Source organism: Falco naumanni, chromosome 9 (genome assembly GCF_017639655.2).
Source record: "Falco naumanni isolate bFalNau1 chromosome 9, bFalNau1.pat, whole genome shotgun sequence".
Taxonomy (NCBI): domain Eukaryota; kingdom Metazoa; phylum Chordata; class Aves; order Falconiformes; family Falconidae; genus Falco; species Falco naumanni.
The window spans coordinates 45638446-45663944 of record NC_054062.1 but is presented as its reverse complement, the minus strand read 5'-3'; the positions used below and the strand labels follow the sequence as shown (position 1 = coordinate 45663944).

The following is a 25499-nucleotide window of genomic DNA, read 5'->3' as shown; positions in this document are numbered from 1 at the left end:
AAAGCATTTTTAACCTTCCTGTTGCTTAGTTCCTGTGCCTATTAGAGGAGACAAGCACAACTCAACAACAGTCATTAAACTACTGTTATCTTATAATTCTTAGGATGTAGCTTTCCTTTTTGCAGACCTGTCCATCCTTCCAAAAAAAAAGCAGCAGACAGGGGCCAGCAGAACGAATAGCAAAGCAAAGTGAACCCTCTTACATTGCAAACGATTACGCTTGGTCAGTGAAACGTATAGGCAGTTCTGCATTCCTCTGATTGTCATTGAATATGTTTGCAAGTGACAATGTTACGTTACTGATTTAATTTATGAAAAAGTCTCAGAGCTTCCTATCCAAAAAAAGCAATTTATCTTGCTGATTCTGTCTTTGCTTTTGAAGAATCTGTGGCCATCAGACTGGCACAAACAAGTGTCAAAGTTCTGAGTTGTCTGCATTTCAGAGTACAGGTCTATGAAAAGTAAGAAGTTGTGCGTAATGTGTATTTGAGTTCTGCATCTGTGTTTATATGTAGCGTGTTTACTGTTGCTATGCCATAGCACAGCACAAACCTCAGCAATTGCTGCAACAGTGCCGTGTTCTGTAGTGGTGATATAACGGGTTGCAAAATATTGCAGGGAATGACTGAAGGAAACTTGGGATCGAATACAGTATTGGTGGACTTCCACATAAGTGACTTCTGGGTGCTTTTGCACCTTCTGTTGAAGCTGTAATATCTAAAGCCTCAGTATTGTCCTTTCACTCCTCCAGGGCGATGAGCGCAGTGCAAGAAATGGCATGGTTGGGCAGCGGTGAGCTGGGAACTTGGGGAAGGGTTAGCGGCTGCTGGCATTGAGAGCTTTGTTTGTGGTTCTCTTTACAAGACACTTCAAAGAATAGTTGTCTATGACAACTCAAAATCCTCTAGCAACGCTTTGCAGAGTTCTCTGGTTTGAGATATGACAGGCTTATTTGCGGTGGTTGGTGGTTGTTTGTTTTTTTTCTTGCACTTTATTTTACTAGTGTGTAAGCCTGTTGCATCCTGTGTACTGGAAATGAAGAGAAAATAGTATGTGTGTTCCCAGATGGTGAAGAAGGTAAAGGTGCTGGTAAAGAAATGCAAGATAAAATATATACTTCTTGCTTGAACTTACTTTCCCAAACTCAGGCCAGCAGATTTTTCTTCATTGTTTTACACTTTTGTGGGCTTTTTCTCAATTTCCTGATTTTCATTAATATCAGTCTAAGAGAAGAAAAAACATTCAAAAACCTATTTTAGGGCCAAGTATGATTTAGCAACTTTGAATTTATTTTGTTGTGTGTCTGTGCGTGTGATTTTAAATGGATTTATTCTTATTTTAAAACCTAGCATTAAGTTTTACAGTGAATAGATTGCTTGTTGGGTTGTATTAATGGGTATTACTTTCATTTACTCTTGTGTCGCTAGAATATTCAAGTGCTCCTTTAGGGACAGATACTGTTACCTGCCATAATGAATGATACTGAACCACTTGAGCAGTAAGATTTAACTCATCACAAATGAAAATATTAGAGTCTGGTATACGATTAGGGAGAGGTGGTAACAGTGAAGTGACCTTCCTTCAACTCATTAAACTGAACTGAGTGAGCAGCAGAATCTCTTGCATCCTTCTGCTTGTAAGGGTAGACAGCTAAGATACCATTTTTTAAAAGATACAAGGCAAATACCATGCAGTCAGAAGTCACTTTTTTTTACTTTTTTTTTTTTTTTCCCCTACTGAATTTGAAAGACTAGTATTAAAAAGATGCTAAAATTCTTGGCTTTTTCAGTGATACAAGTTGAAAAATACTGATCGTGAAAGTACAAAAATGGGTGGTTTTTTACGCTATATGTTACAGTAGAACCAATCAATTCAGGCTCCTTAGATGCAGTCATTGCCTTGTGATTATATTTGTGTAAAGTCTTGGAGCCTTTGATCAAAGAAAGGCATTTGTGACTAGGTCTAATCCAAGCTCTTTAAGGTGTTTAATTTGCACGGGGTGTGGGGGGGAAGAGGTTGATAACAGCTTGGATTTAAATTTAGTTTTGCTGAACTTTTGTTTTGAAAGGTTTTCTATTATACACTGCTTCCTTTTCCATACAGAAGATGGATCATTGAGTAAACCTAAAAGGGAAAGAGGATATGGGAGGAAATGGGTGGGGACTTGGAATTAATCTTCTGAAGAAAAATGTTTGATCAGCGGGTAGGAGAGGATGAAAACCTCTGATGTTGACAGCAGGCAGCTTTCTGACTAGTGCGTGATTGACAACTTTGATGCTCCAGTGGGGAGCGAGTGTCCAGCCGTGCTCAGGCATCCTCTGTCTGTGGGTGGTAGTGTTAATAATGTGGCAACTGGAAAGATTAATTGTGGACAAGCAGCAGGATTACGAGGAGGGCTTCACAGGTCTAAAAGGAACAGTGGTAGGAAGGCCTCTGATCTGTCAGCCCAAAAGGAAATTAGTTAGGGCAGGCTGGAGCAGGCTTAAAAAAGGGGGGGGGGGAGGGGGAAGATGGAGTAATGGGAGAAGGGAAGCATTTAGGATATTAAAACAAAATGAAAAGGATATTGAAAAAGGTCATAAGGGGATGGGGCTGATGTTCTTGAAAGACCTTAATACACAACATCCTCTTACAGTACATGCAGAGTTCAGCTTGTTCTGCTGGGAACTGCAAAGCGACGTTTGTGGTGGCCAGAGCTGCCACGTTAGGCAATACCTGTTACGTGTTCTCAAAATGAACCTGAGAATGGACTGAAACTGAGAATTCTCAAAGACATCTAAATGCAAAATACATGGGAGAGTTTACTTAAGCTGTTTCTGCGAGTTAGTAGCCGCTCTGTGTTTTACTTCCCACCCTTTTTGGTAGAAGTAGGGATTTTGCCAATAAATTCCGTGTTACCATTAAAGAGGCCATTCATCATGCTTACTAATGTTATTAATCAAGATACACCACAGTACTCTTAAAATGAGATCATTTTGATAAATCATGTATGACACGAAAAGACTTTATTCCTTTTAAGTGCAATTTAGACTGTAATTTTTTCCCTCATTTATGATTCATGGGAGAAACATGGATAAAATTCCCTTGCACATTTACTCCTTATCTTCAGTAATAACTCAAAACTGCTCTTAGATGAAAATTCAGGGTCTGATTCACCAAAGCTGAATGCCAGCTCATTATTTTCTGGCATTCAGTAGTCCAAAAATAATGTCCATACATTAGGTGCTTTTCACAATAGTTGAATTTGGCTGCACACCAGACATATCGATTACACTCAATTAAACCTAAATGCATAAGAATTATCTTTGTTCATTTACATTTTTGATCCAGTTGCACCCTGCTTTCAACCTTGCAATTTAACATTATGTGAAAACCAAAAGGTGAAGTAAATTCAAGTGAGGAGTGTAATCTCTCTTACAGGAGAGTAAGGGAAATATATTCTGAAATGCTTTGAATCTTCTTAAGCTCCACTACTTCTGTTAAATAAGCACAATTCTCTTACCTTTTCTTGTTAAAGGTTATTGGAATTGGAAGGCCAACCTAAATATAAGATCGCTGTTCTGCTTGTCTTCCTGGTACTACAATAATTTGGCCTACTCTATTAATAGCATCACATAAGAAAATAGGCTGCTAAAATGTCCAAAATTAATATTTGCTAAGTTCAAACTCACATGCCTGATTATAGCTAAAACATTTGTGTTAATTATTAAATCTAAAAATGTCAGAAGTGGGTTGCAGCATTTTTTTGCTAACATAGGTATAAATATTAGATAATTTTTTTGTTTATGCTTGTGTTTAGACATATAAAAAGGAAATGTCTAGTAGAGAGATTTAATTTGGAAAGCAGAGTCATTTAAATTTTAGTGTTTCTCAAATCGTGAATCAAAGAGGATTGGCTTATCTGAATTACCGTCCCTTCTTTACTTCCTTCAGCAGCTGAAAGTATTTGAAGGAACGTGTGTAGCTGCCAAAAATAGCAGACCATTTGTATTTTGGAACCATTGGTCTCCACGAATTTGTTTTAATGCAGCAGATGTATGGTATATCCTGATACTACACAGGATGTTCCCTTACCACTGCCACCCAAATACCGGGGGGTTTATTCCTTGAAAAGTGGAATTTGAGGATTCAAAAAACGAAACTTCTCTTTAGTCTAATTAGATTTCTAGCCTCTTGAGAGCCAGTAGCTGGTGTGTGGCTGACTTAATTTTCTTCAAAATGTTAGTGTTATTCTATTGTTTTTTCGGCCCTTCAGACTTCACTTTGTGTTTGCATACTAGAAGAGCATTTTTCACTTCCACATCATGCTAAAAGTTATGCATCACAGACTTAGAATGTCAGAATCCTGATAGTTTTTTGAAAAACTATTATTTTGAGTCTTAGTAGGCAAAAGAAACATAAAGCCAAAAATTTCTCTTATCCTACCAATACCTGCCCTGAAGTTCCTTTCTGGTCTCATAAATTCACTTTATAATAATAATAATAATAATAAAAGAAAAAAACTTAGGAAAGAGGCTCCCTATATTTTCGTAGGAAATCCTTTCTGATGAGATACTTTTATAAAAATAAAGATGGCATATTAGTTCAGAGTAATCAGATTGTGTTTGTCTTCTTTATTAGGACTGGTTAAATTACTACTTAAAATTTTCTTAAAAATGGCTACTGATGAAAGTCAGTCATTCAGATCTTTGTGACATTCAGCAAAAAATGAGAAGCACAGTTTAAGCCATGAGGTCAAGACAAAACTGGGCAACACCTTTTTCCTTCCTTCCCGCTTTCCATCCAAATCTCATCTGCTGTGTTCTATTTTTCAGTACTGTGGTCAAACGCCTAAAACCAGATTGTAAAATAAACCCCTATTTCTGTGTCAGGTTAGGAGGTCACCTCAGTAACCCTACAGAGATCAGGCAAGTTATGAGAACACCATGCATTTGTTTCCCCCCCTCCTCCTTAATTAAGGTGAATCTAATTTATGCTGGAGGTCTGTAAAGGCAACGGCTAACTCACAGTTAAGGATGCTTGGCTGTGGAGCAGGGGAATTGGGAAATGCCATTTCCTCAAGGAAAGCTGGCCCTCCACGTGAGCATGCCATGTCACCTGTTGGTTTTCCAGGAACAACAGTTTATTGGAAACAGGCCGGCCCGTTGGAGAGCTGTAGCCTAGTTCCCAGCTAGGGAGAAGAAAGCAAGAGCTTTTGTAGCCTGCCATATGCAGTGGTCCTGTCATGTCCTGCTTTTGCACATCATCTAGTCTCTTTCTTTATCCCTTCTTTTGCATTTTATCCCTTTCTTTCACTGGCTGTATGGCTCCTGAGTTCCTAGAAAAGCAAATGTAGATAAAGTTGTTTTTCCCTGACTGTTCCCTAGGAATGGTTAAAGACGTGGTGTACTGTTGCTTCCCATCCTATTTTCTGCTATCACGAGGCTCTTGAAGACCTCACAGTGAAATCAAAGCCCCATTGTGCTTGGTGCTCTGCAAACTCATGGGAAGAAAAAGTCCCTCTAAAGCAGTGTTTTGGTACTCTCTGCCAGCATGTCATAAATTCAACCCAAAATGAATACTTTGAAATCTTTTTCTGTTCTTAGGCAGACTGTGTTCTTCATCGCACATTTATATATGTTTTATATACTAATTTAATCTGTAAACTATTAATTTCTAGTTAGTTATACCTAAAATTTTTTTGGGAAAAATCTTGAGGAGGAGCTCTGCGGAAAGTTTCTGAACATTTTATCACAAATATGAACAAATCGTGATGGTCCAATATTCTCATGGGTTAAGACGTGTGAGTTGATGCCATCAGCATTATGAAGGGATCGAATTGACACATTGCTGATTTATTGGTACACAGATATTTAGGCAAGTTTTCACAATATATGCAAGTTATTGAAGACTGTTGCTATTGTGTCTCAGAGAAAATATGTGTGCACAAGAGATTTAAAATGAGTCCTTAGGCTAAGTAGGTGTTCATGCAGACATTTCTTGATATTATAATAAGCCAGGTATCTGCTAAAGTATGAATACTTTTAGGTATTGAGTGTGTTTGAGACAGAATAAACTTAACAGGAAAATATTATGGTTTGTTTACAAAGTCTTTCAAAAGTATGAGTTGATCCTTTAAGTTAGAACTATACCGCAGATTGTCCCATTAATCATATACCTTTCTGGAGAAATGTTTTTTGTCAGTTTAAAAAATGTATAATACAGTGACTTCCTTCATTCTTAATTGTAGTTTCCCTGTGGGTATATTAAAAATCTTTTTAAATAAATCATATTTTCTTACTAAATCCAAGTTTTGCATCTGATAATGTGGTTTCTACCATTGGGCTGATCACTGCAATGTTATAATATTGTTTTCCATTTTTTATTTGAATGTAAATCACCAAATGAGAAGGAAGGAGCTTTCAAATTGCTTAGGTCATTTCTCTGTGACCTTACTAGATGACTTTGACAAGTGTTAAAACTGTGATGAATGAAAATAAACAACAGTATCACAGAAGTCAAGAATTCTTGATAATTGTGGGTCAGACTTAGAGAATGAGTATCATGCTGTCCCCAGGAAATTTGCCTCTTCATCAGCTCCCTGAAAAGAAAATAAATGAGTTGCACTGGGAAATGTTGGGGATTTGAGATATTCCCATACTAGATGAGAAACATGTTGCAAAGGAGAAATCCCCAACACCTAAAATCTTTCTATGGTGCAAATACAGTCAGATCCTTAGCAACCCAAGCAATGTCTTGAGCTCCCTAAATAAATAATACTTTCTCAATTATTTTGGTTTTTTTCTACCACTTCTCATTGGAATTAGATGTATTTAGCTAAGGAAATCTTCCTTTGTATTTATGTGTGTATTGAAACAATTTTACTTGCCTCATCTTTCCATAAGTGCATTGTATATCTGTTGATCCCTTATCAGGAACATGCCAACATGCTGCTCTTCTTCCTGTATTGTAAAATTTGTCAGGTGTAATATATTAATGGCTTCTACAGTTACTGATGTGTATAGGTGTCTAAAGAATTTGTGGCATGCCTTAGATATAAGGGTAAATATTAGCAGAGAAATACTAGGATGCAAATACAACCTATGTGACACAAATAGAAGAATATCAACTATCAATGGGTATCAATGATTTTCCATTATAGCAAATGTAGCCTAGTATCAAGCCACATCTTACTCATCAACAGAAAGCAAAATCTCCTAAACAATAACCATTGCTTGAATTAAAATTACTCTAAGTTTAGGGTTTGGGAGGTTTTTGGTTGAATTTTTTTGGTTTGGTTCATTGGTTGTTGTTTGGGGTTTTTTCCTACTGTAGCTTCTACAGCATCTGTAATTTTAATGAACAAGGTTTGAAAATCTGGCACTCTTACAGTCTGTTTAGTAACAAGTACAATTCTTAGCTTGCACAAAACATACAGGTTCATATGAAGGCAGAGATACCTCAATTTAGCAAATGTTTGGTTACATGCCTAACTTAGGCTGTGAATAGTCTTTATTGGCCTTGTAACTTTTATACCTTGTACTACGGTATACTGCAAAGGTTGGATGGCTTTAACGCTTGCAAGGATACAAGCTTCTCCTCTAGTAATACTCTTAGAATTTCTTTACTGAGCTATTTGGTGACCTGTTCCTGTAAAACTGCACCCATTGTAACCAGCTTTCCTCAAAACTCTTCGTATTCGTAGTTACCTTCCACTGCACAATAACTTCTGATGTGTATGTCACCAATACTTGAAGACATAGCTGCCACATGTCAATGCTGTCGCTGTCAAAATATTCCACTGAATATTAAGAGTAATACAATCTATACAAATCTTTTTGGAAAATAGCTTAGGGCCAAATGTCAGTATTTGGTAGGGAAAACAAATAATTGTCTTTCTGCTGGTGCACAGGTTTACTCAGAAACGCTATTCAGGATTCCAGCCAGGGTCTGTGCAAAACAATCCTAACCCTGGATGATATTCTGTAGAATTAAAGTTGCTCTAAGCGATTGCTTAGCTCAAAGGTAATGAAAACTGTTTGATATTTGACAGGGAATTATATACTGTACATAAAATAACAGCAAAACACCAATAAACAAACCCTCCTGTGTTCTTGCTTTTCCTAAAATTGGAAATAAAGCTAAATTGCCCCTTCACTCCAATATCCTTCTTAGAAGCTCTTGAATTTTGCTCACTCAGTGGTATATTGCTGAAAAGGCAAAGTCTCTTCCAGTAATTTTAGGAAAAGCTATCATCAAGCTGTCAACAGTCTAAATTGAGATTAAAAGTACCAAAGAGAAACCTTCACTATTATCACAGTCCCATATAAGTACACTTGAATAGGCAGATAACATCTAGAGTGTACAGTACGAGACCACTTATTTCTCCAGCTTTTGGAGTGATTTACAGGAATGAAGTCTTATGTTAAATAGTTAGTGACATTTTTTTTCCTGTCTTACCCAGAACAACTTGACCCAAAGAAAACAGATAGTCGTGAACAGATGCCTGTTCTTGGAATTGGTTTCACATGTCATATTGCTGGATGTTAAGGGCATCTGTCTCATCCTCTGAGGTGTTACGTGCCCTCTGCTCATATTGATCATCAGAGGGAAGATTTCTGATACTTCGTAGTCCAGGGTAGATTGAGCTGCATGCTTACAGTTCATCAAAATCAAAGTATTATTCACTGTGTCTGAAGGTAAGAGTCATGTCTGTAGCATTACCTCTGAAAAGGAGGGACCCTGAAAAACGTCTATTATCACTGGTGAGTTGGTGAAGTCAGGATTTTCTGGATTTTTATTCATAGCCGACAAGTAGCATCCTTGCTGTTTAGGCAAACCCGTCTCTATTAAGATGTTTGTTTTGATGCATGATGTGTTCTCATGTTATGACCTGATTTTTGTTAGGGACAAAAATGGGACTGCAACTGTGGTCTGACATAGAAGTTGGCAGCTGGTCTCCAAAAGCAAAAGCTTATACTAATGTAATGTACAGAGTCACTCATCTCTCGATATTTTAATATACTGTCGTTTAGGAGTCTAACAGCTACGACAAATAAGATTTCTAAGTTACAGCCTGCAACAGTCTATTTCCATGGTTAATTGTCATTATTGTGGATTTCTGATGGTTCTGAGGTTTAGTCTGACAATTAAGATTTTAATTCGTATTTAAGCTTTTTCTTCTCCAAAACATTATACACCTATTTTACACTTTTGTCTTAACCAGACATTGTAAATCTGGTTTTGAATGCATTTCAATTAAAAAAAATAAATAAATTTGAGATTATGATTAATTACAAAATAAGAAGTAAGAATGAAGTGGATTCCTTTGCCTTTTGAAGCTTATAAACCAATATATCTTTAGGGAACTACCTGCATCGAAGATAGCAACTATTTTCTCAAGACTCTCTTTAGTAAATTATTTACCAAACATTTAGCTTTTGTATTTCTTCTTTTTATTTGTCTCATATTTTCTATTAAAAATTATCATGTGACTTTTAGTGGCCATTGTCCTTTGTGTCTTCTATTAAAACCTATCGTCTTTTTATGTACATTGCAATAGGTAGATTGTAAACCCTACAGAGCAAACTCTGTGCCTGAAACTGGATGTATCACTACCATGATATCAATCCATCTAACTTTAACTGAATTTTAAAAAGGGTGATGATGTTTCAGATTCACCAGCACCATCCTTTATTTTCATATCTTCCTCCTAACAACACAACACTGCTGCTCTATAGCTAAAAAGCAAGGTGGTAAATGTGGCTTGTCTTGTAGTGATATTGCTCTTTCCTTCAGATGATACGTCCAACTGGGTGAAGATTTATTGCACCTTTATTGCGAACTATAGCTTCATGGTCTAATCTTTCTAAATTGGCATCATAGGATCTTGTAATTTTTGTTATGGGGAGAGGTTTAGGTTTCCTCTCTTCTCCTTTACACATTTTGCTTTTAAGGATTCTGAGCAAGTCTTGTTGGTACTTACTTCTTTAAATGTATTCGGCTTCTGGTGTGGGTTTTAAATGTTTTTTATTAATATTTCCATATACTTGCCACATTTTTGCATTATAGTTTTTAAGAGATCCCTTTATTAAGTTCACAGAACAGTGGGATGGCAGAATCTGATTTTTGCTTAGTTTTGAGAAGTATGGTATCTTACCCCAGCTTTCTGTTTTCTGTCTCCTTTTTTCACATGTGGACTCACTCATAACTTCCTTCGGGTAAATATTAAGCTGTTTCACCAAGAGAAACATTTTTAACAGCACCTAAAGATTCTCTGATAAAGATGGCATTTTTTTTGAAGCTGTGAGCTGTAGAATCTGCTCCTTTAGTAATCATGCCTAATAGCATTGTGCAAACTCTTGTGAGCACAGCTGCCTTGAAGGATTGCAGGCAGCCTTAACAAACCCAAACAAATCCTCCACGGCTGGTGGCTCTGTGCACCTGTAACCATATCATAGCGCTCATCTTGCAGGTGTGTCCTCTTAACATAATCATTGGCTTTCACTCAGAGTAATGATAACACTTGTTTTCTCACCCAGGCTTCCAGTGATGCTGCCTCCACCTCTCCAGAGACCCACTACACACCTCTGCCGTCAGGATCCAGAGACCTCACCAACCACAGAGGTATGAACTTCTGCGAGGTGGGAGCTTTGCTGTAAGGCCTCCTCTGTGTTAGTTACTGCTGCCTTGGCACTGTACGGAGAATGCTGTGCCTTTCAAGCGCTAGATGAGAAAGCCATACCTGTCAAGACTACAGTTTTTAACTCATATTAAAAAGGATTTAAAGGTAGTCTACTGGGAAAGCAAATAAACCTATGGATAAAAACACTCAGTGATATTTTTTTGTGTGTGAGAAAGAAAAATGTGAAGAGATTAGAGGACTTAAATATTGCTAAGTAGATGATTACACGCGCCATTGGTAATTTTGAGAGAATTTGTAAACTTTCTAATATTTGTAAAGAGAGAGCTTTTTGGCAGTTTCACAATTTAGGGCTATAATTTTGAAATGTTAACACATTTTCATTGCAATAAAAGGGGATTCATCTCTGTTTTTCAACATTAAAGGCGGATCAGCATTCAATTTCCTTTTTCACCAAGCCTTAGAACTTAAAAAGCACCTTGGGCAAAAATTCTCAAATTCCTTCTGCATACCTATGGAGCAAAAAGTTCAGGGAACAGGTGAAAAACTGAAGCAGTCGGGATGGGTACATTCCAAGCTCTTTCACCTTGGCTCCAAAAAGGAGAAATTTATAAAGCTTTAGCATTTTTCAACTTAAAAACTAGAGCACCGATGCTGTTAATATTTATTTCCCACATGACCCGTGGATTCCATATTGATGATAAACCGTTTGTGTAGGGGCAGGTTTGGTAGAGGACTTGGGATTCAAAGTCAGTCTGAGGTTTATGAAGTGATGGTAGCTCACTTTCAGTGTGTGTTCAAGCTGTGCAGTGCTGCAGAAGACTGAGGTAGTGTTAGCAGAATGCTTTATTACTTGAAACCTCCTGAAAGAATCGGGCAGGTGATGCAACTGAATGAGGAGCCGTGATTCAGGTGGGAAGGATGAGGGGAGCAACTGATTAGACTTTAACTGGTTGCAGCCTGTATCGCTGTGCTTGTGCCAGGGCTAAAAATGGGCGTGAGGCTACACTCTGGTCTTGGTGTAAATTTGTGTGGTGTGCTGGAATTCGGGCGTCCTGGACGTGCTCTAGTGCGTTGTGTTCTGACACTGAGCACATGCAGTAACTGGTGCTTTGTAAAGAGCAAAGGCCAAACCAAAATCCTGGATTTCAGCACTCACCTGGTCTTCAGAGATTAAAAAAACAAACAAACAACAACAACAACAAAAAAACCAGAACAAATGAAAATAGCTGCAACCCACTGTCCTCTTAGTTCCCAAGATACGTGTGGTGGCTTTGATTTTCAGGTAAGCATATTTGCTTTGAGGCTGGATTTCTGGTCTTGGATTAAATGGCTAGGGACTAGAAGAACAGTAAGTAGAATGGCAGAACCTTGTAAATGCCTGCTTTCTATAAAATCCCGTATAAAATACTATTAAAAGCAGGGTATCTTCAGATCTGTTTATTTAGATAATAGTGAATTAGAAGTGTGGCATCACGGCTGATTTTGGAATCTGACTTGGCTAAAGAAATGCCAGGATCATGAAGCATCAAAGGATGTGTGCCAGCGTTATTAATTGACTCCCCTGGCACTAAAGCAGTTGCATGGCTGTAGTAGGTGTTGCAGAGATGTCGGTAGTGTCCATTCATAGCTGGACCTCACCAGGTTCCAAGTACCACTGTCTTCATGAAGGTTTGAGAATGTCTGCTCACTTACTATGAAAGGGGAAAATTATGTTCCCCAAATTATCAACTTCTTACCCTTAGGTGTGTGCATAATTCTTCATTAGTTCTGTCTTTATTCTTCCCAGAAATATTCTGCTTTGCATGCCAAACATGCTGAAAATTTCCTTGATGATTAAGCAGAGTTATAAATAAAGTGAATGGAGAAGAGAGTGTCATCCAAAAAAAGGGTAAAATTGGCCCTAAAAGAGACATTGTTAGCATGGTCCAATAAGCTTCTCTATATATGTATATATAAAATATTTTCACAAGGAAATAATTAAGAAAAGTTTCCAAAATTCCAGGTGTTGTAAATAAAGCTTGGAACAACCTGCTGGCAAGGCCCATTAACTCAATCAGCTTCTTTTCTACAAAGAAAAATCTCTAAGTTAACAAGTCCATAAAAGATTAATTGGACTCAATAGAAAAATCTCCAAGAAAAAAATGAAATACTTAAACATGCTATTTTAGGTTCTGAATATCTTCAATACTTTTTTTTTTTTTTTTTTCACTGAATGCATTCAGTGCTGTAAAAAACGATTGAATCAGCTGTTGCATATGTAAGTATTGGCAGTTTTCAATGCAAACTGGAAAGAAGAATGCTCTAAGTTTGTGAGTGCTCTTATTTGTCCCTGGAGAAATGTGTTTACCAGAATCTGAAAGTCTGGCAAATGGTTTGGTACAGCTGTAAATTGATTTTTGGGAGGACTGGGAGGGGGAGCAGCAGCAAGCCGAATGTGTTTGAATGGTACAGTTTTGCTTGGATGTTTCTCGCTTTATTTATCTATGAATTTTGCAGGGAGAGCAAAAGCATACAATTCTGCATGTGTTGCACCATGCATCTTATAGCTTTCATGTTCATGCATGCGGTATGTTATTTCCAGACAGGATCTGGTGGTCTTGGGTTGACACAGTATTTTGTACAGGCAGCATTCAGGAACTGAAAAACCTCTCACTTTCAGAGCCCACAGAAACAGCATGTGACAGTGAAGCACGAGCATGGAATAATACAGAATAATCACTGTAATTACTATATCAAGTGTTAGGATGCTTGAGTATATAAGTACATGAAGAGAGCAATAAATATTGGATACATATTTTGAGGGTCTAGAAAATATTTCCTCATCTTGGGAAAGTTTTTATTCCCTTAAATTACTTTGTTGCCTAGACCCACATTTCTAAGTTGAACCTTTACTTCATCCCGCTGTTCGTATTTTTTAGCAGAAAATGTATTGGCCTCCTATGCAGGTTTTGGGCACCTGACAGCAATATGTCTTGGTTCTTTATGAGATCTAATTGCTGTCCCATTAGGCAAGCCTTCCAAAGTGGTAATTTTATAGCCATCTTTATTTTTGTTTTGATTCCAAAACAATGATCTCAAACTCCTAAGGGTCTTCCCTTGGTCTTTGTTAAACTAGCATTTTCTGTCTCATTTTATATGGTTTTAGACACCAGTGATTTACTTGTGTGAAATTTGTGCAATTCTCTTACCCAGATAACACAAGTTAGTTTAAAGAAATGTCCCCCTGCCATACAATGCATCTCATTTATTTTTTAAATTCCAGTGCTTGCACTGTTGTATTTTTCAAATTTTCTGGTGAAACAAAATATAATGGGCCCCACCTTTCTTTCTGCTTGTCCAGATCCACCTTTAAGGAAAAAATAAATCAGTTTCTTATTGTTGTTTTTAAATAGAAATGGCCACGCTCCCAATACACAAAGTAATGAAATGTCATGTATTTTAGTAGAAACTTGCTCCAAACATTTTGTGTATATCATTATTTTTTTTAGTGGTTCGTATGTATGGCCCAGGTACCCTTCTGCTTCTTATCAACACTTTATTAACTGGGTACATATAAAATCTTAAAATAGAGCTTTCAGTTCTTAACATAGTGACATTGATGGAAAAAGAAATTTTATAATTCTAATAATGTAATTTTAAGGATAATTTGTTTGATGTGTGGAAAAAGGCTTCCTACCCTCCACCCCCCATGAGGTTGTACATTCCTTTTTCATAATGACACCTTTGTTATGGAAGTTCCGTTGTTATATGTGAACATTCAAACTCAGTTTGCTCTTTGAAAAGAACAGTGCTTTCCAATTGGTGGGGAAAAGAGTAATTTATCATTCTATCTCTTGAGGAGTAATATTACTAAATCATGACTCTCATGCAGATCTGTTTTCCTCATATAGATATATATATATATATTAAAAAAAAAAGTGCTGGATGACCTTTAGATAAACAGATATTTTATGACATTGTCTATTACCTGATTTACTTGAAAACATACTTGTTTGCCAAAGCCTTTTGGTTTCCAGTAACATTTCACAAATGACTCCTTTTCTTGTGCTCTTGCTTCTGGGAACAACCAGTGGTAAGGCTGCCCCATACCTTACTGGTAAAAGGAAGAAGCAGCAGTTTCCATTAAAAACTAAACCTATCTTTATGTAAGTAGTTTTTAGAACCTTAGCTTGGATTGATGCCAAGGTTTAATAGTTCCAATCTATTCTGGCTTGTAAGAACTTCCTGAACAAATCCACTGTCCTGTGTTGCTGTCTATTCAGTTAATTATCCAGGTGTTCTGGTATGCACAGACATTATTTTCTCATTTTATATTTGAATGATGACTGTCCGAATGAAACGTTGTTATTTATTCTACCAATATGTTTAGGTCAACTGACAGACACGTTTACTTATTTTCTGAAACAATTTCATCTGAGTTTGAAAGCCATAAACTGCATTCAGAAGCAATGCCCAGAAAGCCAGGGGCAGAATAATTTTAAGCTTCCCATTAGCCCTCCAAAGGTAATTTTATGAAACATTTCTGAACAAAGGAAAAGAGAGATTTCTTCTGCGCTCGGTTTCTCTTTTTGTCTAACAGGGGTGCACTGAAGATTTGTTTTGGAATTAAGTTCTTTCCAAGCTTTTGCATTCCTAAGCAAGCAAAAGCATGTAGACATATAATCTGTTAGAGAGACACCTGAACTTGAGCTGTCTGGTTTGGCTTTTTTTTTTTCTTTTCTTTTTTTTTCTTTTTCCCTGTGATCATTATACTGTGCTATTGTACTGAGACTCTTTGGCATATTGCATTTCAATAATGACTGGTATGACTATACAGAATGCATTCTGGTGGTGGTTTTTTTTAGGGTGTACCATACATAAAACCCAGCTGCTAGCTTTGCAGGAGTTGTGATGTGCACTAGGTCAATACAGAAGTGTCCTTTAGAATGTTCAACAAGCATTTAGCCGTCCAGTTGTGCTGGAATTTACAATCTAATAGAAGTCAAAGGAGACATACTGCTTTTAAAATTTGGTATTGAAGGAAAAAGAAGGAACTTTTTGAGAGCCAGAGGGAATAATACAATTGATGTGATGCATGAAAGTCCCAAAATATCCTCTGGGGATTTACCTGTTCTACCTCAATTTGTTCAGCCTGTTTATACTTAAATATTCTCAGGTTCATCTGGAGCTGATAATGTCTGTCAGTCCTTCCAGAACTGAGTGTACTGTTTCAAGATAATACTTCAGACTTTCTGAAGTAAAATTATAAAATTGACACACACTTCTTAATAGTAGATGTTAATATACAAAGTTCTTATTTTCGAAGGCATTCAACTCAATACACACACGCTCTGAAAAGCTGTGCTGTCTTTAAATCACGGACATAAAAAGAAAAGGAAATCGGTTTGCATAAATACTTACTTCTAGAAAGATAATTATCCTGTTTATATTATCATTGCAGTCTTCTCTGTTGTTGTTATTGACACAGTTGTTAGGTACTCATTGTGTTTTCAAGCCAGAGGCTTATTTAGAGTTTGAAATTGATTGCTGGGAAAGTCACAAAGCAGTTTATGTAGCAACTTATCATAATTAGTTAGTTTTCTTAATGTGAACAGCACTTTATGCTTATCAATTGATTTTTCTGTATATCTGCATAAAGCAGCTCATTGTATGCTGTCTAAAAAGAGAATAATAATAATAAAAAAACTGTGGGTAGTACTTTATCATTCAGTTAATCTAAGGAATCTTAAACAATTTTTTTAACAAAAGATGTCTTTATATGTATATAAGAAGTATTTGCTTTAACTTGTCTAATAACTAAGAATAGGATGAATGAGAGAGCTATAAGCAGATGCAATATATCAAAGTTCTGTATCGGGCAGAGATGCTGTGAATAGTGAGAAATTTTCTTTGTTGGTTTACATGAGGTGTCCTTTGAAAATACTACGGTTTCGAAACTGCCTGACATTACGGTGAGTGATAGGCTGCATACCTCTTAGGCCAGGATCTTCTGACCATGAGATGAATAACCTTAAACCAAACCAAACAAAAAAAGTTCACAGTAGCATGGAACAGACAAGATCATATTTTCCAGGGGCAGGAACACTCAAAAATAAGCTGTGACATTTCCTATTAATGCCAGGAAATATGTCCCAACAGTGAGTTGTGCAGTGCTCATGACTTAGCCTCAAGGGGAGCGGGTGGAAATCTTTTGGCACTGTGGGAGAAGACTAAAATAAGAAGTCTCTTCTGAAAAAAAAAATAATAATCTCATTTGGCTTGCCTGTATGAAATGAGAAATTGGGTTCTAGAACCTTGCTTTGTTTTTCAGTTTGGGAAATGGAGATTAATGAAAGCATGAGAGACAGGGGAGAAGCACGGAAAGCAAAGCAGTGGTACAGATGAGTGCCAATGTGAGAGAAGACTTGGTTAAGAAAAGATTTTGTTTTCCTGCCTTAGTTTCCCTTGGATAAAAGGATTTGAAAGAGAAAATTGGTCAAAGGTGGGCTGGAGTCCTTGCCGTCTGTCAGAAGGTCGTGCCAGATGTCTAAAGAACTCTGTTGTGAGCTGCTTCTGGTACATCCAAGAGAAAGGCAGGCTGGGTCTTTCTCGTAGCCACTGCTGGATGGCCCCTGCTTGTGCCCATAGACCTGCCAAACCTGGCACTTGGAGGGAAGGTGGACAGGACTGACCCATGCCTATTTCTTCAGTGGTGCAGCTAACTTCATACCTCTGACTGAGTATTTTTTTTATTTTTTTTTTTTCCCTTCCAAGCTGCACTCTAGTTTACTACCTCCCCAGTTTTTCCTGCTATGGTTGCCTTGCGGAGAGAAGACTAGGTAGGAAGGGATGAGTGAAACAATGTAGGCAGGGAGAAATGCTAGAAGGCACGTTTCCTTAGGAAGGCTTACTGCCGTGAAATGCTTCCATCTGATAACAGCAGCCCGCCTGTACTGGTACTTGCCCCGAGTCTGCAAATGCATCGGACGTCTCTCCCGGTTGTGTGAGTTGACAGTCAGTCAGAAATGTTGCCTTTCAAAGGAATCAACAGGTCTAGTGCACTTACACATGATTCATTCAGCTCTCCGCTGTGGACTGGTTTTTCGCTGGGCAGTAATGAAAGAGCAGATTAAGGAGAGCCTCATGTAGTGCCTCCCCTGAGCCCTAATCTATTTGTTGACTGGAATAGAACCACCACCAATAGCTGTGGTCTTTTGTGGACCAATTTACCTCACTTGCTCCGTAGTGATAGTCTCTGCCAGCGCCTGCGTGTTTCTCTGTAAAGCACAAAGGCTTTTCCAAATGTGGAATAAATTGTGGTTGGATTTCAGTGTGACCTTGACTAATATGGTTCAAGAAATATATTTTCTGGGTCATTGGATTCATGTTCTTGTCACTTGCAGGGTCAACAATTTCTTGTCTGTGAATACAAGGAATGTTGGATTTGAATCAGGATACTGTAGATTATTAAAACTTCAGCATAAAAATGTACTCTTATCTTGTTGTATATTGCAATGATGAAAGCAACCAGTCATGTGAAACTAGGGTGGGGTGGACGAGTTTGGGATGATATATAAAGTGACTTGCAGTTCTGTGCAAAGGCTTTCTTGATGATCAGAAAAGTGAAGATTTGCTTTTAAATGACAACATATATTAATTTGTGAGCCTTCTCAGTGTTTTGTGGTTTGAAAGCAAACCCAAGGAGTGTGATCAAGCTGACTAGCAGTGAGTTCTCGGAGGATCACCTCCTGGAGAGCTCTGTCTCTGTGGGAGTAAAATACGGGTGTTTCTCTGCTGCAAGACTTTAAAAGACAAAAAAAGTAATTAAGTGGTTAATCAAATTTAAATTAAAATTTTATTTAAATAGCTGAGGGGTTGGGCACAAAATTCCCATTCTGCATCTAATGGGAATTAGGAGTCTAAGGCTCGGGCAGCCTTTCCAAATTGTCTGCATTTTTTTTCCAAATATTGTAGAGACTTTCATTTTTCCACAGTGCACATTCCCCAATCTGACTGTTGAAGGCCTGAACGTTTTCCATATTTTTGTCACTATTCCCATAATTTCTGTGGTTTTCATTGCAACTTTTCCCATATTTGCCAAAACTAACCTAGCAGCCTGGGCCCCAGTCACCCATACAAGTGTCACATCAGAAGGAATATGATTAATGAGGAAAAAACTGTAACTTCATATTTTTGGGTAGACTAGAAAGTGCCTGATGTTTCACAACATAGCTCATTTTGTCGTGCTGGCAATAAGAAACCATGAGAATGCCCAAGCTCCAAGCAGCGTGACTATAAAGTGGCAGAAAAACATAGAAAACATTGGCTTCTATAAGTGGAAACTTGGGATCTGAAACCATGAACCTATCTAAAATCTTCTTTAGATATGTAGGAGAACTAATGATGCAACGAGTCTGCAACTGGCAATTAAAAAAAAAAAAAAAAAGTTTACTAAATTTGCTACTTGGCCTTATAATCTTTTATAATAAAGAATTCCGGTCATGAGCTGCAGTATTACAGCCCTTCCAGAGAAATCAGGTTCAAAGCACACGCAGTCCTGTGCACACAGGGTCTCCGGAGAGATCCCTGTGTTCCGTTAGCACTCCAGCCGAGCCTGTTTTTGCAGGAGTCCTCCAATTTTATAATTCAGGCATTTTTACAGCCTCATTGGAACAAATAAACAAACATCTGGAATCATGTGGTATATTTAATTAAAAACTTTTTGTTTGGCCAGAAATAGTAAAATCGTGAAAAATTGCCTGTCTCTAAGCTCAGAAAGGCCAAATGATGAAGCTGTTGGCTACAGACAGTTTTACAATGTATTGAAATTCATAGATATGCACACCTGCTACAAGGCCCCCCCCCTTTATTTTGATTCATAACCATTAATGAGTGTTTAGTGCACAGATTGTAACCCTTGTTTAAATGGGAATTTACTGTTTTCAATAACATATAGACACGTGTTGCTATATTCCGTACAGCCTGTACTGTTCTGTAGTACACAGGCAGGAGAAAGCTTTGTACTGTTGGTTAAAAATAAATAAATAAATCTTTACAGTACGTGTTCCATTTGAATATTCTTCATATTAGCATGTTTTAATTTCAGAGGCAGTAAATATCTGCCCCATGCTAAGAGTCTGTGTATTAAATATTGGAAATGTGAAAGATGGTGTTTTCTCATTAAATTAGAGTCCTTAATGAAAATGCAAATTTTCATTGTTTCTTTTAATGCATTTTCTGAGGAATATTTCAGGAGATTCTTGATGCTTTTGCTGATGAAACTGCTTGCTGTCATCTGAGATACTACTGGACATTCACAAAATGTTCTACAGACCAGATTATTATTTATGAAAACGAATCTGCCTAAAGGACTGCTACCATTTTGGATGCACAAATGCAGTCCTTCCTTTGAACGCATGGGACATAGAATCTTACTTTTGAGCTTGTACATCTCAGTTTCTGAATAGCTGAAGCCTCTATTGAGAAAAAGAAAATGACATGCACGCAGGCGGTACTACTGCATCTGAATATTTTTCACAATTCTTCATATTTCTTATAATTAAAATCATTTGGACGCTCCGTTTTGAGCTGCATTTCTCCAAGGATTTAGACTAGGATAGGATGCTTACGTGACCTTGGCTGCTGTCCTGTGGTTAGTGTTACTGAGCTGAATGAAGAGGACGTGGGTGTCCCCAGAAACAAAGTACTAATTCCCACATAATGAATATGTGTAGAAGCCTACTTTAAAACTGAGGGGGGGAGGAAGAAATTTCCTGCACAGTCAGGGCAGCCATCTGCATAACAGCCATGAAACTATTTTATCCCCTTGTGTGTTGGTTCTTCATGGTGCGCACATCTTGCTATAATGTGTACAGTTCTTCCAACCTATGAACAGCCAAAAAGATGCAATGTATTTTGCATTTCTTTGTTCAATGTGTGTGCAGTGTTAGGAGAAGGTGAAGGTTCCTTTCTTTAATTTTTGCCTTCAGGAAAGAAAGGGGTATCTTTTATCTTTGTATGATTTCATTGCGTGTTCTTATGCAAGAAGAGAAAGCTGTCAACATTTTATAGGATATGAATACCTGTATTCATGATCTAATGATATGTTTGCTGATCAAAGTTCCTTTCAGAGCTCTGAAAGCAAATGTTAAGTAGGTTGACAACTTCCCTTTTTTTCCCTGTTTTGTGATATTTTTGTGGTCTCTTAGTAGCCTCAGCGGTAGAAAAGTAAATGATGGAAAGTACATCCTTTGTTAGCTTTGTATGCCCTTAAGCAGAGAGATCACACCTGGGGAGAAGAAGGGGAAGCGACAGAGAGGTAAACAGTAAGTATAAACAAGTGACATAGTTTTGTGCCCCTTACAAAACAGAGGATGTCTCACCCCTTGCTTGTTGATATTCATTGTGTTGCCTTTTCCAGTTTGAGAGATCTTGAAAGTTATTTCTCTTTACGCAGGATGAAATTCATTACTGCATGATTGACAACACTGGTATGTTTTGTAAGACCCTTTTAAGAAAGCTTGGCTATGACTCTAAAGTGCCTAGTAAACCTAAGCAACCACCTGAAAGACCCCCCACCTGTGGCTGCATAAAACTGAAATAAAGAATGGAAAATAACCTATTGAGTGTGCACTTTCCCACCTACTGAGAGCAAAATGCAATGCAGCGCAATTTTAGTACTTGCATGCCACTGGGGAAAATAGGCTCCTAAAATCACATAGTGAAGCACTGGAAAAATTCAGTGAATTTGTACTAAGCACTGTGTTATAAAACCTAAGGAACCGTAGGCTTTGCTTCTCAAGTGAAACAGATTTGTATTGCAGTTCTGTTGAATGCCTACCAAATGTAATGATGATATTTAGCACAGTAGGTTGAAAAAATGTAGGGCTGGTGAATAAGTGTCCTTTCACAGGAATGCTATACAGAGGGGGGTGCCAGCAACCCTTGTGATGTCTACCTACAGGCCGAGCAAGACTCCAGTCCCTGAATCTGTTCTCTTTTACATTTGCTCAGTGTTGTGTCACAGAGAGGCAGAAAGAGCACGTGCCCTGAGTTAGCTCTTTCAAAACCATCTGTAGTAGTAGATGCAGTTTCTCACAATTAATAGAGAACTAAATTAATGTTCGTGTCTTGTCTGAGTGGAGTTAGAGTATGTGTGTACCAAAATTACAGGGCTGCCATGCCAATATGCTGGATTTTCCCAACTTGCTCAGCTTCCTCACCACCTGCTGCTGCAAGAGCGGCAGCGGGAGTAGCTGTAGCACTGGATTCAGTCAGAGATGTGCCTGGAAAACCTGTATCTATCCCCTTTCTACCTCTTCCTCACAGGAGGGAAGCAACTCCCAGATGGTATTTTTGCTGAACTCTGAGTGGGAGCAGCCTGTCTTAAGTCTTTGTTGTTTCCATGAAATATAAGGAGCAGTTTCAATGGAAATAATCCCTTGGGCCCTGATGGAAGAGCCAGAATTTATCCTAAAGCAAAAAGGTTGGCACTACCCCGCACCCCTAAATCAAGGAAATGCACCCCACCACCCCTGCTAAAACCCACCTGATTAATTAATTTGGCAGGCTGCCTCCTTCTTCTTAAAGGCAGTGAATGATAAATTCGGGGGGTGGTGGGGGTGGTGGTGGTGGTAGCGGAGAAGAGCAACTTTATAATAAATGGATTAAATATAAGGTATTAGATCATTCAGAAGCAATTTGGTGCTGTCTAATGCTGACCATTAGTGATGTAATGTACGTGATGTGTCAAGAAAAAGAAATAGTGGGTGAAATTACAGTAAGGTAAAATGAAGATATGTAGACATCCACTCAGCTGCTAATTGTAGATGTAAAGTTTTCCTGTGCCCTGTAACCTGGTGATAGATAACAATGACAGTAGGAGCCTGGAGGACAGTTGGAGTCCCTCTCCTAACTTAGTCATCACACTGGTTTCTTTTAACTTTTCTTCCACTCTGTCATTATAAAAAATAATCCCTTGACCAAAGTGATCTTAATAATAAAGTGAAAGAAAAGTTGTTGGCTAAATTATTATTTTTGTGTGTGTGTTGAAAAATCTGTTTGCAATAAAGAATTAGAATAGTTTTATTCAGTGGCTCCACAAATGAGCAGAATTAGAACATCAAGAGATGCTACAAAGGAGGGAGTGCCTGAAATACTGTTAATGTCTGTCAGTTCTCCTATTCTGCCAGCCTTTATGTGCTTTTCTCTGCTGTCTGTGCGTTTAGGCAGGATAGCTGTTCAGATCTGGACAAAGTGAAGTAGTTTCAATAGGTTGCAAGACTTGTAAATGGCATTCATCTGGGAGACACAGAAAACATCATTCAGGCAGAAAAGGTTCCTTTGAGAAGCTAAAACATCAATTGCAGTTTGGTAAATAAATAAAGAGAAAAATGCAAAGGGCAGGTATGTTCTGCAGAGTACAAAGAAAGCTTGGGAGAGTCCTGGTGGTGACGTGGTTGGTGAGAGTGGATGTCATCTCGCTGTGGCTGACGGGGTCCTAGAAATACACTGAGGGGAGACCCAGGTAAGAAAAGTTACAAGCAGGAAGGCGCTCGTAACCTTAAATCATCCATCCTGCCTGGAGACGGTATTTTCCTGATGGATTAATATTTGGGATCTAAAATAATTTCTTGTCAACATCCCCCCTTAAGAAGCTGCAGTTTTTCACCAGGGAGTTGAATTTTACTGTCTGGTTTTTTGTTGGGTTTTTTTTTCTTCTGTTTTTTTCACTACCACAGGCAGGAAAGGTGAAGCATTAATACTGGTACTGTGAAGCTCTGGAGGTCCATCAGGATTTCTGCTTGTGTATGTGAGGAACCAAACACAGAGCTACTCTGCAGAAATGTTAGAAGTTGCCGGTTTCTAAATTAGCTTAAAATGTTGCGCACTGCTTCAGTGCCGTGTAGAAGACAGTTTGGGAAGCAAACAGCATCTGATTCGTCAAATGAGGTCTTGACAGTAAGGAACCCAGATTTAAACTATAATTTATATATTTGGTTGATAACTATATTTGGTTGATGGTATAGGAGTTATTTAAAATCCAAACAGAATTATTCTGTAAGACTGAATTTTAACTTGTTTCTTAAGAATGTACCTTTAAATAAATAAAGGTGCAACAGCAAGTTCTAATTATTTTGATCTGTGAAGTTCAAACTCACTTTACCTTTCATTGTAAGTGTTTTTAAGTATGGTGATAGAACAGAGTGTGAAATGTAAAGCAAAAACAAAAATATGGATGGCTGAGATAGCGTGTATACTTTTAAAGTAAAAGAACTAGTGAATTCCTTGAGTTTTTACTTGTTTGGTTAATGTTTTTTTCTTCAAGGGTTTGGAATACTTTTCTGAAGCATTAAACAGCAAACTATTTAATACCAGTTTGTAGGTATTTTGAACTTCCCTATTTTATGGATTTGGGGGATAAATTTAATTATTTTTTTAAATACAGTTCTGTTATTTCCCAATTAAAAAAAAATATCTGATTTTAGTTTCTTGTAGATTCCCAGATTTCAGAAGCTCAGTAGAAAAGATTTCCCAAATAGTCTAGGGAAGGGTTTTTTTGATCTGTAGATTAGAAGTACTGGTTTGGAAACATATATATTGGTACAAGAGGGGAATCTCTAGGCAGTTTCTCCCCCTGGCTGTAGTTCAGCCTACACAGATTATGGGGAGGAAATCCACACACATGCTAGGCATCTCCATGCTTTAAAACAACTACCTGCAGGTGTTTTAGCCATGCTCATGTGGTTGGATATATGATGAGGCTTTTCAGATTTTCAGCCAAGTCTTCACTTGTAGGGTAATGAAATGTTGAGGGAGGGGGGAAACAAGACACGCATATGTATAGAGGTTATGATGTCGTGTGTAGTGAGTTATTGCTGCGTTGATGCCTCTCATGAGTTCATTCCAAATCAATTGCTGAGCAATATTTGTGTACTGTTAATTTAAAATCTTTGGGGATGAGAGGTGCTATGTACGCAGACCTATAATATGCTGTCTGTATTAGTGAGCCATTTTCTGCTGAGCTGCTGAAGAAAGTACCTTTACCTCTGTAGAGCTTCCCTGCCTACTCACTAGGCTACAGCTGTATTCCTTGCGACTAAGCTTAGATTTCTTGGGAGCAAATTTAGGTTAGTGTGGAAGCATCTAAGTATTCCTTTCCCTGTAGGTAAAACGTAGTCAGCTGGCCACAGACTTTTGAGCATCACAGCTAGACAATATGTCACTTTCGTACCACATGCGAAAGCATAACCCCGAGTAGCTTAAAAGTTTGTTGACAGCATGTTAGGTAACTTGGAGAATTACTTCTTGGTAGGTGTGAATGTTTCCTGTACTGCCTAGAGAGATACTAGGAAGCCTTCATCCCAGTATTGAACTTGGGTGTTTTGAGCTTGTGTGCCAAGCCTCTGCATGGCAACAGAACGAATGGAAGCTCATGGGTGAATTCTATCCCAGACTTATGCAAGCTTTCTGCTTCTCTTTTAAAGTAGTTTAAATGTTTTGATTGATCATCATCAGGACTAATATTTTGGTGGCTTTTGATGTGGAAATAGACTTGGAGATGCTTAAGAACAGCTTGATGAGATTTAACCTCTCTAATGAGGGCTTGATAGATAACATGTTTAAATTAGAAGGGGGAAGGGGGCAGCGTGAAATAGATCATGTTGTAATTTCAGTAATCAAATGCACTGAAATATGTCATTGAAAAGATACTTATGAATCTTAAATCTTAGGATGGCTGTCAGATTTCTTTTAGTCTATGAACAATGACAATCATAATTTGAAGATAAAATACGGTCAGAGCTTCTGTCTCCTTGACAATCACTCCAATATTTAGACAAAAAAGTGCGCTCTCGCAGATTTCATTAGTCAACTCATGCTTTCTACCTTTTTCCCC

At 37.9% G+C, this 25499-nt stretch overlaps 1 protein-coding gene across 1 annotated transcript in view; it reads left to right on the top strand.

Moving 5' to 3' along the window:
- Window positions 1-25499, top strand: part of LRMDA (leucine rich melanocyte differentiation associated) — a 679994-nt gene that overhangs the window by 560497 nt on the left and 93998 nt on the right. The window contains exon 6 of the mRNA XM_040606395.1: window positions 10521-10605. Coding sequence (XP_040462329.1) covers window positions 10521-10605 — 85 coding nt within the window. The remainder of the gene's footprint in view (window positions 1-10520; window positions 10606-25499) is intronic.